Source organism: Poecilia mexicana, unplaced genomic scaffold (genome assembly GCF_051168715.1).
Source record: "Poecilia mexicana isolate PSO_F unplaced genomic scaffold, ASM5116871v1 scaffold_19, whole genome shotgun sequence".
NCBI lineage: Eukaryota > Metazoa > Chordata > Actinopteri > Cyprinodontiformes > Poeciliidae > Poecilia > Poecilia mexicana.
Genome location: NW_028263388.1, coordinates 12,648,751 through 12,662,895, shown reverse-complemented (window position 1 = coordinate 12,662,895; position 14,145 = coordinate 12,648,751). Strand labels below are relative to the sequence as shown.

The 14,145-nt window shown below is 42.0% G+C and overlaps 1 protein-coding gene across 1 annotated transcript in view; it reads left to right on the top strand.

Annotated features, from left to right (window-relative positions):
* etv4 (ETS variant transcription factor 4) overlaps positions 1 to 14,145 on the top strand; it is a 41,470-nt gene that overhangs the window by 17,907 nt on the left and 9,418 nt on the right. The window contains exons 5-7 of the mRNA XM_014979886.2: positions 9,562 to 9,691; positions 10,812 to 10,994; positions 11,117 to 11,517. Coding sequence (XP_014835372.2) covers positions 9,562 to 9,691; positions 10,812 to 10,994; positions 11,117 to 11,517 — 714 coding nt within the window. The remainder of the gene's footprint in view (positions 1 to 9,561; positions 9,692 to 10,811; positions 10,995 to 11,116; positions 11,518 to 14,145) is intronic.

Here is a 14,145-nt window from a genome sequence, read left to right as displayed (position 1 = left end):
AGAGACCTTCTGCCGCTAAAATTTTGTTTTCAGTGAAAATAAGCAAAGACCAAAGTTAGAGGATTCTGTAAAAAAAAAAAAAAAAAAAAGTAGTAGTTGTACTTAGCATTTTCTAAAGTGTTGGGATATATTAACAATTTAGCAAATAAATTATCAAAATAAGATATTCTACTTTGCACAGTATCACAGGTCTGCTCCTCTCTTTTACAGTTGTACTCTCTACACTTAAGCATTTTGTTAAGCTAACAGTGTAGAGCTGTACGGAGATATGAACCTCTAACTCACTTTTTCACAGTCTATGAGCGTAAAACTACAAATTTCTGTGTGTTTTGTTTGTATTTTGTGTGACGAACCAATGCATAATTCATGAGTGAAGGGAAAAGGTTTTCTTTTTTTTTTATCTTTACTGATAAAAAATGTGGAAAGCGTAGCACACATTTTTACATAGGCCCTTACTTACCACATTGTAGAATCACCTAGCCTGCAGTAACAGCTGTAGGTGTTTAGTGTATGTCCACACCAGCTTTGCACAACAAATTTGAAGTCTTGCCACAGAATTTTACTCCAAACTTTGACTGGGCCATCCTTTGGGCTGATCCATTTAATTGTAGCTCATTTTACTTATGAAAGTTGAGTATTTTGCGACCTCGAATAAGGTTTTGGTTTGTTTTTTTCTATTACTCATGTATAACTCCATCCATTTTCCCATCAACTCTGACCAGCTACCTTTCCAGTACTGAAGAAAGGCATCCCCTCAGCATGACACTGCAACTGCCATGCAGATTCATGCTCAGTGACATAGCAGTTACGCTACAAAGTTAACGTATTTCTCAAATTTAAGCACAACATCCAAGCACACTAGCATTAGCACCTTAAAAACACAGAGTGTACGGCAGTGGATGAACGTAATCATGGCCCACTGACACCGACCAGAAGGTGTTCAGGATGAGATGAGAGCCATCCTACGGGGATATTGATCCAGGAGCACAGAAGGAGGAGATGGAGAGGGCTGATGGATGGCTTGATAAAGATAAAGCTCAGATAAATCAGCTTGAAAGCAGACGAGGGGAAGGAGAGGGGTTAAAAATGTGCCACGAAGAGTTACGGCTGAGATCCCGATCGGGAAAGCGAGGGTCAAACCAGAGGGCAGCCGGGGTGGAATTTGCAAGAAGAAGCTGTGGATGTGGCATTTATGCTGATAATCCTGAGCAAGGTGTTCCGGCATTGATCCATTATCTCTTGTTGATTTCATTACCTCTGCAGGTTGCACCTCATAGAAAGCCAACACACACACACACCCTTTCGACACATGTAGCACACAAGCGTACACAGTTCATCATTTCATTTCAGTAACAGTGTGGGGACTAATCGATGGCTACATTAAACATTAAGAGAGGGGGACAGATATACTCGGGGGAGGGAGGGCTGAGTGATTGAGAGCAAAGAGTCAATATTGAGGCAGATTAATTACATCCAGGCCTCCTCTTTGATGGGACGTCCCTCTCGCTGCACGTGTCCTGGGACAGGGATCTATTGTATCTGGTCCACTAAACTGCGACAGGGTAGAGAGATTTACAGCAACCCAACGGCCGTTTACAAAAAGCTAACGCTGCACAGTTGAAAGTGAATTGGACAGCTGGGACAACATAAAATGGCAGAACGTGTACAGTTAAATCTTAATTCCCTCGAACCTCCAGGGAGAGAGGGAATGAGGTGAAGTTTCCGGGTTTAAGGAGCAGGAACCGTTCTGAGAAAAACCAGAAGCGTTCTCGTTGAGGAAGAAATGTTCTCACCTCTCAAGAAAAAAAAAAAAAAGTACTGCGCACTGTTTCGACTTCATTAAAAGGAAGTGAAACTATGATGTGTGCAGATTTTATTCTTCAGCTCCCTTTCCCAGGATTAGTGTCATTCACGTCTACATCCTGTTTGGTAACGCAGTGAAATGCCCCGTGGGTGTTTTTAACAGTCAACAATAACCCCAAAAACACGTCTCTTCGGGCCTGTTGTCTGCTTGGATGTTACCGCTGCACTCTTCATCAATCCAGTTAGGCTTGTTTGGCATGTATCTGACAGCCATTCTTTAAAAATTCAAGGGGACCGAACCATTATCAGATGGGAGTGGCCGATCCGTAAATCAGATAGAGCAGACACTAATGGATCCAGCACTCCAGATAGATACTGAAGCGGCTCTCGAGCCTGCTGGCTCTCAGAGACGAGGATGAGCTTGTTAGTGCTGCCCGGCCTGTTCGTGTCTCTCTAAATGTGCAGTGACCTGAGAAGCATGCACACATGTCCGGCACATGTTTCCATGCGCCAGTGGATTGGCTGGTCGGCCTCTGCAGCTGAAATACTCTGGATTAGACCGTTTCCTCAGTTCCTTTCTCTCTCCCCTCCCCTGGTGATACACATCATTTAGCACTTGCTACAAACTTGGGACCTCTGTGTAAATATGACTAATTTCTGCTCTTGAATTCTCGTGAAAAGAACATGTGCTTATTGACATCTGTGATTGAGCTGTTAGTCATTTGTCTGACTGGCCTACTCTACACAGCAGCTAGGCAATATTTTAGCAATACTGTAAGCATGATTATTGCTCAATATACCTCTGATGTGTCATAAGTAAAAAGTGGTGATGTTGAATAATACATTTACTATTAAATAATGTAATTTATCAGAAAGATTAATGACTAAGATCGGGGCCTCTGGTCTAATGTTCTTTGGTGAGATGGGCCCACAACACTAAAAACAGAGGACTTGATTGGCATAAACCAAATATAGAAAAGAAGAGCTTCATATCAACTTCAAAGCGTTGAGGTGCAGGAGTCATTGTTTGGGGAATATTTTGTTGCAGCAGGTTCTGGTCGGTTTGGTTCTTGGGGGAGGGGGGGGGATGTGACACCATTTGTAAAATAAATAAATAAATGAAGCCGGAGCATTGGGCCGTGCTGCACGATAACAATTCAAAAGATGCCAGTAAATCCTCCGAGGACTTGCTGAGAATTACAAAATGCAAAGACTGAGTCAGAACTTGTATCTTTATATTTTGTACATGCAGGAAATCACCTCAAACATCTTTCATTTGGCACTCCAAGCACAGATTTACACAACTTCTTGTCACCTCAAAATTAAACCAATCACAGTTTATTTTAAGGACGCCTTTCATGCATTCAGGTGTAGCACAAAGTGATTTACAGAGGTCCAGGCAGCACATTGAATATTTGCCCGTGGTAAATGACCCGCACTTGTATCGCACTTTATCAAGTCTGAGGACTCCAAAGTGCAAAATTACTGCAATCAGTAATTTACCCTTTTAAACACACATTTGCACACTGATGGTGTAAGCCACATTGTAGCCACAGCTGCCCCCGGGGGCAGTCCGTAAGAAGTGAGGCTGCCATTGGAACCACTGGGCTCTCTGACCACCACCAGTCACTTAGTTGTTGTGTACTTGAGCAAGACACTTGCCCAACTGAGACAGATGGAGCGGGGGTTTGAACTTTGAACCAGCAATCCAAATGAAACCCCTACTTTTTGCACTATTAAGATTAGAGGACGAACATTTCTCTAACCTGCATGTTTTAAGCTAGACAAACATGCCACTTGCAACATCTGTGACTTAACATCATCCTTTTTATAATCAGAGTCTCATTTTTATTATCCTTCTATTCACGTCCCTCCAACTGGAACAACCCCATGTGTACATGTCACACACAGGCTGTGTAAAATGCCACATCGTGTGAGATAAGAACCAGATCTGGAGATAGCTTGAATCGTATTTGTTTAACCAGACTTACTGAGTGTTTGTTGGGGGGTTTTAACTGCACAGTCGCATGCTCTGCACTCTAGCTTGTTCCTGTCACCTAGTTTGACACTGATGCTTGCTTCCGATGATTGATTGTGAGCGGGGCTGCCGTGCGCTGCAGAGTTCCAGGGGCTTAAGACTTGGCCAAGCTGGAAATAAACATCCAATGTAAGACTCTCCAGACGCTCTGTGTCTTCTTGCTGGATTTCTGCATACTGAAGGCCCTTAAAGGGAGGAAATAATCTATCCAGAATTAGATGGAGTTGTTTCATATTCAGTTATTTTACAACCACAAAACAGTTGTTTTGTTTTTTGTTTTTTTTTGAGGTTTCATGTGATAGAGCAACACAAAGTAGTGCACAAATGTGAGGTGGAAGGAATGGTTTTTAAAATATTTTTGAAATCTGAAAAGTCTTGTATTCGTATTTACCCCACTAATGCTTGATAGGGACACTATTCACTGCAAGATATTTGTAAGTATCTCTCTACCAACTTCACACATTGTGAGACTGAAAATTTTGGTCTGGACTTTGACTGGACCATTCTAGCACATGATCTTAACCATTTTTTAAAATTTTTTTGTAGTTCTAGCTTTATGTCCTGCTGCATTAGGAACCTCTGCCCCAGTCTCAGGTCTTTTGGATCCAGTAACAGGTTTTCTTCAAGTATTTTCCTGTTTCTAACTTTATACATATTTCCATCTACTGTCAGAAAACTGCGCTTAAGGTTATTTTCAGAGCCAGATTTTTTGGTCACATAAAGCATCTTGCATGAAAGCAAATAAGTTCAGTTTTGCTCTCATCTAAGTAGATCACTACCTGGCCGCTACATGGCTTGTTGCAAACTATAAACGGATTTCTTATGACTTTCTTTTTTTTATCTCTTTTCTGTAAAGATCACCTGGCTGAGTGAAAATGAATGATATCTGATTGGCAACTAAGAGTGGCAGTGAAGTATGGAAAACAAAAGCTGTGTCTTAGTAGGTGACTGTGGCTCAACAGGAAGAGTGGACGAGACACTTAACTATGTTGCGTAACAATATGTGCATCGATGTATAAACGTGTGTGTGTGCGTGCGTGTGTGTGTGTGTGTGTGTGGGCTAGAACAAGGTGATTCTAGTGTAGAAAACTATGGGCAGGAAATATAACTAGATTATGCCCATTTTCATTTGATTAATTGAACACAGCTCTATAAGTTGTTTATGATTTGGTGTTTTGTTTAGTAACCTAACTTGCTTTAAACTTCTTCACCTTGACTGTTCTGCTGTGTTCCTTGCCGTTTGTTCTCCAATGTCCTACAGTGAATCTCTGAGTCTTCCACGGCTGGATTTCTGCTGAGTTTAAATTAGACCCGGTTAGACTTCTGGTGATGTTTGTTTGCATTGGATTTGATTTGGAGGCATCGAAACAAATGGGAATGAGCCCATGTGCACACACGTTTTAGCTTTTCATTCACACTTGTTTTAAAACACAAACATTGGAAAGGGTTAGAATCATTCTGTTTTTGTTTTTTTAAATTTTAACAATTCAACATGTTACAGATTGAGTGGATATTTTCACACCACATTTGCAAGACTCAGTTTAGAGCCTCATTATACAGAGAAGAGTGTGTGTGTGTGCGTGCATGTGTGTGTGTTTGTGGCAGGGGGTGCTTGTTGAGCATCCGTGTTCATGGAGTCTGTTTGTGGTAGGTATCTACTGAATGGGAGTCCTACCCGAGTAATGACCCATCTACTTCCTAAAGCACTCAACCATGACCATCACCTTTCACCCTGCATCCTCCCCTGTCAAGAGCCAGCATTTACATATGTAAACGTCCATCTCAGCCTTGCTTGTTGCTGGGGAGGGGAGTTAGGGAGTCACTCCTCTACGAAGGAATTAAAACAGGGTGCAGAAAGAGACACCAAAAAGAGTAGCACACAATAAAGGAGGTGGAGATAAGACGGGCTTTGAGTGAGGAGGGGTCTCTGACCTTATTGGTTTAGGAGGTGATGGGGAAGCTGCTACCTTCGTGACACAGCGCGTTGTCTGTATTATTTCAAAATTGTCCGTTTTGGAGGGCAACAACCGTTGTGTTTGGAATCTGTCTTTGCACTTCCAAACACCCTTCACTACCTCAGGGCTCGGAGTGCGTAAGCTCACACAGAGGCCCTTCAACCTTGTGTGTGGAAATATGAGGATCTCTCTTTGGAAGGGTAATGTAACATGTCAAGAAATAAACTGCTATAGGAGGTCATATTGCCCCAAAATAAAAGCAGGAAGAGAAGGAAACCTGAAGAACATAACTTTGCCTGGATCTGTTTACAAGACTGCCAGCACTTTATAAACTTCAGCCGCAAATCTGACATCATTTAGACAGGAATATTTACTGTAACATGCACGACAGTTTATAATAGTTGCTGGAGACCAGACCTGGTATTATTCTAAGAACTATTCGTGGATCTGGCTGCAAGGTTACTGTTCATTGGGAGATTTTAGGTTTTATAGATGTTTAGTTTCAGAGATGTTCTGCAGAATGTGGTCTTTTAAGGACACAAAAATATATATATATCCTAAACCTCAACCTGCTCTGAGCTCTATAAATACTGAAAGCTATCTAAATAGTTGCTACAAGCGTATTTTATTTCAAGCTTTTAAATTTTTTTTTTTTTTTTTTTAGAAAGAAAGAAAACAATACTAGCATCAATGTACAGGACAGAAATGTAAGCATGGATTTAAAAACTGCTTCACTGTTTTCACTGGCAACATGTGATCAAGCAGTGGGAAGAGTTTTGTTGAAACAGTCCAAAAATGTCAATGAGAGAATAGTATCACATGAACTTCTGAGAATATAGAGAGATGTGCTTTAAAATGTACCAAAACTTGTTTTTATTCCAAAAATCTGTATTTTGGTCCTAAAAAGCATTATCAGGGCTTATTTAACTCATTTTAAGGTTTATTAGATTATATTATTGTTGCACGCTGAACATTATAAATGTATTTTATCACTCTTACTCATCAAAGCCACTGGCCAGTGCTAACGCTATATGATAACAAATAGAAAGACGGGATACTAGGCAGGTTAACCAATCAGATGTAAGCATATATTTGATCAATCACATCATTTAAAATTATTTTTTTGGACAAAAAGTAACAAAGGAACTATGAAATGTAACTTGAAATAATAAATGCATATCATTTTATCAAATTCCACATATAATTATTGAATTGTATATTAGTGAAAGTGTTAATTGCACTTACAAGAAATTCAATACTTGGAAGCTTCATGGTTTAACATGGAGGTTTTATAGAAATGGCTGCAGTTTGAAGCAATCTGAGGGTTCAGCCTCTTTTTCCAGAGCAGAAAGTTGGGATGAGTCAGGACATAAACCAGCAGCCTTGAACTGAAAAATGAGTATCGAACCAGTTATACAAAGAGGAAACATTTGTGTTTGGGTCATTGATGTTTTGTAATTGTTAGGGAATTATGAAAAAAACCCCATGGTATTTGAGCTTCAAAAACGTGGTAGAAAAAGGCTGTAGGGCAAAGAAAAATATTCTGTTTAGTTAAAATGACACATATCTTCACTGAACTGGAACCAAGCTGCACAAAAAAATAAAACAACAAAAAATTTAAACACGGAAACATTTCTGGTACCGTCTGACGTGTTTCAGGTTAAACAAGAACTGAGAAGGGCAACATGAAGGGCAACATCCCTCCCGGTCGTATTAGTTTGCTCTGCGCCGTGAGTCAAGTTGCGCACACTCCCTTTAAGGATTGTTTGCAGTTCATGACCGTGCCCGAGAAGAAAAGAGGGGAATGTCAACAGACAAACACACTCATATTATTAGAGCAGCAGTCATGTGCCACCCTCTGTGTGAACACACCGGCAGACGCTGTGCCGGAGATTTGGAGGAGGCAGGAATCCCCGTCGTGTCTGTCTGGGAAATCTGGGTAAATGCTCTCTAATCCTGTTGATCCCTGGCTAAAGCCAACACTTCCTCACCTGTCCGCCTGCCATGGGAGAGTGACTACAGAGCAAAAAGTAGGAAGGTCGCGACGAGGAGAAGAGCCACTCGGCTGTCGGTTTATTTATTGAAAATGTTTGATCTGTCCGAAGCGCACCGCTCAAAGTGAAATGACAGGAATGTAAGAGCGCACTTGTTCTGACGAATTGGTTTATCTAGGGTGGCAAAAGTGATTTAAAAATGAAATATGATAAATTAGCATGATGAATTGTGGGGAGTTGACATAAGAAAAAAAAAAAACCCTCAATAGTTGATATATTGGATTGAAAAAGTACAACATACCTCCTGAGCCTTTTTACAGTTTGTGACATTACATCCACCAAAGTCAGTCTACTTTATTTGGATTTTATGTAACAGTTTACCGCAAAGTAGCATTATGAAGTGGAAAAGAACCATACGCAACTGAAAATTTGTCAGAGGTTGTCTTTTGTTCGTATTCGTTCCACCTGGATCAAATCACTTTTTGCTTCACTTGTTGTTTTATGACATCACTCTATTTTTACACTGTCTTTATATGCTGTTTTATGTTTGTCGCCTCACGCAAAATTCCCTGTAACATGTAAGAGGGGACAAAGTCCAAGAGGTGTGAATAGTTTTCCAAGGCACCGTTTAATCTTCTGTCCTGCTTTTCTTCTCACTTTCTACCTCACAGCCATTTTGTGCTTCATTCAGTGAGCCAGATGTTTTTTTTTCTCCTTTTTTTGTGAATGGAGGACATTACTTTGTAATTACCTGGGCTGTGCTTTCAGTGTGGCCTGTTCCGTCAGATCCACGCCCACGGCAGACACACACACACGTACGCACACACTTAATTCAGCAGACAGATGAGCCGACAAGCGCACACACACGCACACGCACGCGCGCACACACACACACACACGCACACACACACACACACACACACGAATGCGTGCCTCCCTTCCCCAGCTGGAAGCGCACAGCTGCTGCTGTTTACCCTGTCGGGACCAGAAAAACATCCTGTACAGTTCTCTGGGTGAAAACCTCCCCTCACATAATAAACACGAGCCCTCTGCACAGTTTGAAGCTCCACTTTGGGTGGTTTTTGTGGCCGTCGAGGCAAAAGGTCGCCTCCAGCAGTCGGGCTTGACAGACAGTTCAATATGTGGCCGTTTGAGGGGACCCTTTAGACCGCATGTGACTTCACCGGGTTATGTAAGATTATCTGTCAATGCACGGAGACAAAGGGATGGTTAACATCTGGACACAAACAAGAAAGAAACGCTGAGCCACAGATTTTTCTGTACGTGCCCTTCTGACAGAGACGTGACGTTTGCTTTCATCGGCAATCAGGCGTCTTTCTGGCCTCCACGCCTGTTTAGCTTTCATTCCGACTTCGACAGAGGAAGTTTTGGCTGCTGTTGTGTCTGGACGAGAAAAAAAATAAAAAGTGGGCAAGGACACTCCAGGCTCCTGGAATGCGGTCGTGTGCAAGCATGTGTGCTTCCTTGTCCGTGTTTATGTAACTGTGTACTTATACGTGTCTGTTTGCTGCCCTGTGCTTCCACTGACAGTCACTTAAGTGTTTTTGTTTTTTCTTTTTTTTTTTTTTTTCTGCTTTTTTGCTGGCACATAAAAGACATTCCAGCTCAGGCAGGAGAATTACCCTTTTGCCTCAAAGCTCGCCGACAGTAGTATCGGGGCAGGGCTGAATCACAAAAGAATCTAGAAACGACTATTGTTAATGTGCATGAGCTAACCCTGTGTCTGCTTTCTGTTTATCGTCTCTTGTAGCAGTGGCATTTCACAGTCCTCCAGTCACCATCAAAAAGGAACCACAGAGCCCTGGCTCTGACCCCAGCCAGTCCTGTAGCCACAAACAAACCTTCAGCTACCCCAACGGAGAGCAGTGCCTTTATGCCAGGTATCATGGTTTTTCACCTTGATTTGCAGATTAAAGCCGAAGTTTCCATGACCATCAGCGCCCTCTTTGGGAAAGTCAAGCACAGATTTGCTTCTTCTGTAAATTTTAAAAGGAAAGTGAGCACCTCTAGCCCCCTGCAGGTGCTTGGCAGTTTGGGTGTTACCAAAATGCCAGTGTGAAAAGTCATCAGAAAATAGACTTATGGAAGCAAATGTTGCTGCCCGTCACTTTGGGAATAGTTTTAAGGCCATTCTCAGATCATTTGAAGCCCACCATTTTCCAGCGAGAGAAGTTATTCACAAGTGGAAAACATTTAATATAGGTGCTAATATTCTTGGAAAGTTCTGCAAATCCTCTGTGGAAGTTTCCACAGACATTGCAGAAAAATCAAAAGTTCTACCCCAAACTCCACAGCCCCAATTTGTCTGTACAGTCACACCAAAGTAAAAAAAACAAAAAAACAAAAAAGAAACAGCTCAAATTGAAAAATCTGTGCACGGATGTCTTGTTTAGAAAGGTTGCCGAGAAAAAAACATATTCTCTCTGACACAGAATGTGGCAGCATAACTTGTAAAATAGCATCTGAATGAACAATAGGACTAGGGGAATATTGTCTATGGTGCAGATGAGACCAAAGCATCTTAATCTTTACATTTTCTGTGTCCTTTATCCAACAGAACATAATCAAATTTCATGTAAAAATGTTGCCTCTTTTTTCCAGAATTTCCTTCTGTGTCACCAAGAATATAAAACTACACTCATCCAGTTTCTGGAGCATTTAAGTTGAAACATGGTAATCAAGATCCTAAAAGAACAATGATTGGTTGTCTCTGTAAATGTTTGCTTGAATAGTAAAAAAAAAAAAAAATCAACAAAATAAATAAAGCAAACAGCAACTCAGTTTGCTCTTTCTGTGCAGTAACGGTTAGACATGAACAATGGCCTACTAATGGTGAGCATACAACAACAAATCTAAAACCACACATTATTGACAGTAGAGCGCTAACCCATCTCCCATTAGCTCTGTTTGTTGTATTGACTGCAAAAAAAGAAAAAAAAAAACATTGCTCCTTGTTGTGACATGAATTCTTGTATGAATTTCTGTCGTTTTTATCAACAGTGCCTATGAGCAGAAAAGGGCTGCGGGAGGAGCAAAGAGCTCCTGTCCAGGGACTCCCATGTCCCCGATGCAGCAGCATTACTCCCCCAAACCTGCAGCAGCTGGACGGCCCGACGCTGGCTACCTGAACCCAGCTGCCACGTCCCAGCCCCTTCCCAGCAACAATTACCACATCAACAACAGGTTATAGAGGGGGGGAATGCATTTTTTACTTACTTACTTAATTTTCCATGTTTTGTTACATAGATCCAGTAAAGGATCTGATGGAAGATCTAAAAGTTGAACAACGCGTTTTTATCTTCCAGTTCCAGGTTTCAGGGCACTTCAGCAGACCCTATGTGCCCCCAGTTCCCCCCACCAGCGCAGGCCTTTCAGCGCATGCCGTCTGCCCCAGCTGGACATGGCACTGGAGGATGTGGCGTGGGAGGCGGTGGAGGTCCAGGGGGCGGCGGTGGCGGAGGCGGTGGTGGTGCGGCGTATCATCGGCAGCACTCTGACCCCTGTGTGCCATACCTGCAGCAAAGCTTTAAACAAGAATACCTGGACCCTATGTATGAGCGAGCAGCTCACATGGCAGGACCGGGCCACGGACAGGGGCACGGACCCCACCCACAGCCGCACTCACATCCACAGCCACATCCACACAGGTTTCCACCAGCCCACATGATGGTTAAGCAGGAGCCCACAGACTACACCTATGAGCCTGGTGAGTGATGATGTCTCCATACTTTAGTTTAGCTTTTGGAATATATATTGCCGTGTTCAGATGCAGCCACCGTGTAAAGTTTAGTACCTACATCAGAAGCCCTTTGTGTAGCAGGAAACTAACACTGCACATCACCATGAACACACCGTCATCCCCAGCGTGAAACAGAAAGACTTGAGACGTTGTGTGTTAAGAATGATCTGGTCAAAGTCCCAACTTCAATTCAAGAATCTGTGGCAATATTTGAAAATTGATTTTGACATTTTTCTTCCGTATGGCTTTCACCAAAACTTCTTAGAACTTTCAATCGCCTTCTTACTATGTATCCATAAGGAACAGCGGTGTTGACGGAATACCAAATTGCAAGCAAATAAAGGCAAACTTTAAAGCCGTCATCGGTTTTCGAGGAAATATTCAGCAATCGAAATGGCTTTCTCTTTCTCTTAAATAAAGAAAAAAATTAAATGTGGACCCTATAAAATCAATCAATATTGGTGAATACAAGAATGTTCTTGTGGAGTAAGTCCATATTTTGGCCACTTTTTCCAAGTTTATTTTTGCATTGAGATGAAAGGTCTCTGGTGAGCGTGGCTAACTAGAGAACAAAATGTACAAGAGGAAAACAAACTTTTCCCCATGAATGCCGACTGCCTCTCAGCCTCCGAGACTCCTCCTTTCAACTCTCTGACACTCTGCAGCAAGAAGAAAAAAGGAAAGGAAAAAAAAAAGTTTAGTTTCTTCTTTTGGCCGCAGCTTTTCTCCGCCCTCTGTGAGAGAGAGAGGCAGAGGAATTTCATTGAGAAAATGGAGGGCACTGGAAAGACTAGAGTCCCTCGCGGAGTGCTCCAGGGTTTCAGGTTGCAGCAGTGGCTTCCTTTTTCTGCAGGCAGATGAACTCATAATGGAAAAATGAGTGTGCCGGCGGTAACTCAAACCTCTCACTGGCTGGCCTGCAGGAGAGGGTGTGTGTGTGTGTGTGTGTGTGTGTGGAAGGAGGGCAATGCTGAAGGTGGGGCGGGCGGTGGACGGGGTGGGGTAGCCGGCTCAGGCGCTTTAACGACGAGCTGCACAGGCAGGGAGCTCATCGGCTCGCTTCTCCCTGAGAAATCCAACACTTGGCACACGTTCTGTCCTCGTTCACCTGCGTTCAAGATTCTCCTTAGCTGACTGGGAACCTTTCGGTGCAGATTGCCCGCACTGACATGAGCTGAATCGTGAAGTTAAAAAAAATGTGTTCCTGCTGTGCTGAAATCACCACATTTGAGACAAATGTTCACAGTCTCAAGACAGAGGGAAGAGGAAATTACAGGAAAATGTTTTTTTTTTTGTTTTTTTTTGTGGATAACTGCTATGTGGAGAGATTTGAGTGTGGTGAAGATTTAACAAACTTCTGCGTCCAGTGTCACAAAAGTTTCATTATTCAGCGCTAATTTAACAGAAAGTCCCGGTTAAAAGTTTCATCCCTACCCCAAACCTGATTGAATCAGATGATTTACGAATATTTATATTTAAATAATGATCAACTGGCCTGATAAGTGATCAGTAGGGTCAACAATGTGAACATCTTGCGATACAGTTACATCTTCATTTTTATTTTATTTCTTTTTTTTTTTTGTTACCTTCTTGTCAAGACAAATGGGTAATATAGAGGAAGTCAGTTGTGACTCCAATCTGCCTTACATATGGAGCCCATGTGCATAACATTGCTTAGTTTGGAAAATATATAAAACAATAAACTTTTTATCCCAGAGTTTTTAGTGTGTTAATACCCCCATCGCTGCATTATACCTCTGCTTTTAGTTTTCATGGCACAGAAATATATTGTTAAATCATCACCTACTAAGCATTCAACACAGTAGAATGTATCATTTCATCAAATAAGCCAGACCTTATTTTCCAGACTTCTACCACAGCAGCAGAACTGAGTGAAATATCACAGAAATAAGCCAGTAATAGTTTTACCTCATCTCATGTTGTCTGCACCACTAAAGATTTACTGAGCATGCCTTGGCAGAATGCTTAAAATGTAAAGTGAAACTGACAGCATGATCTTTTTTTTTTTTTTTTTTTTTCTTGCCAGCATTTAAATTTCATTACCCCACACTGTGAGCTGGTCCTTAAACACGGAAAAACTAATAACACAAGTTAGTGGTGTCGTGGCAACCCTTTCTGACAAAGGTGAACACTGATCACGACGCAAAAGCGGAGCGCGTCAAAAACAAGGCGAACATGCCGCGAAAGGCGTGACGGGACTTGACGTTCCACAAAATCCCCTTCCTTCTCCCACATCTAGACGTATGGAACATGTTTTTTTTTTTTTGTTTGTTTGTTTTTTGTTTTTTTAACATGCCACCATACACGGCAAAGTAGGCCACGTTGTGACACCAGCTTATCTGGGTGATTAACATTCAAGGCTCCAGATTGATGCACCTTTAAAGAAAAAAATAAATGACATCTGCTTCGTGGGTCGCTGTTGATGTGGGCTGTTAACGTGCTGTTTAAACGGGAGGGGGAAAACAATGCGTCCTGAAGCTTTAACGTCATCCTTTTTAATGGAAAAAATAGCAATGAGGCTGGGTTTTTAAGCAAATGGAAAATAAAGGCCGGACACTATAAACAAAGACGGAC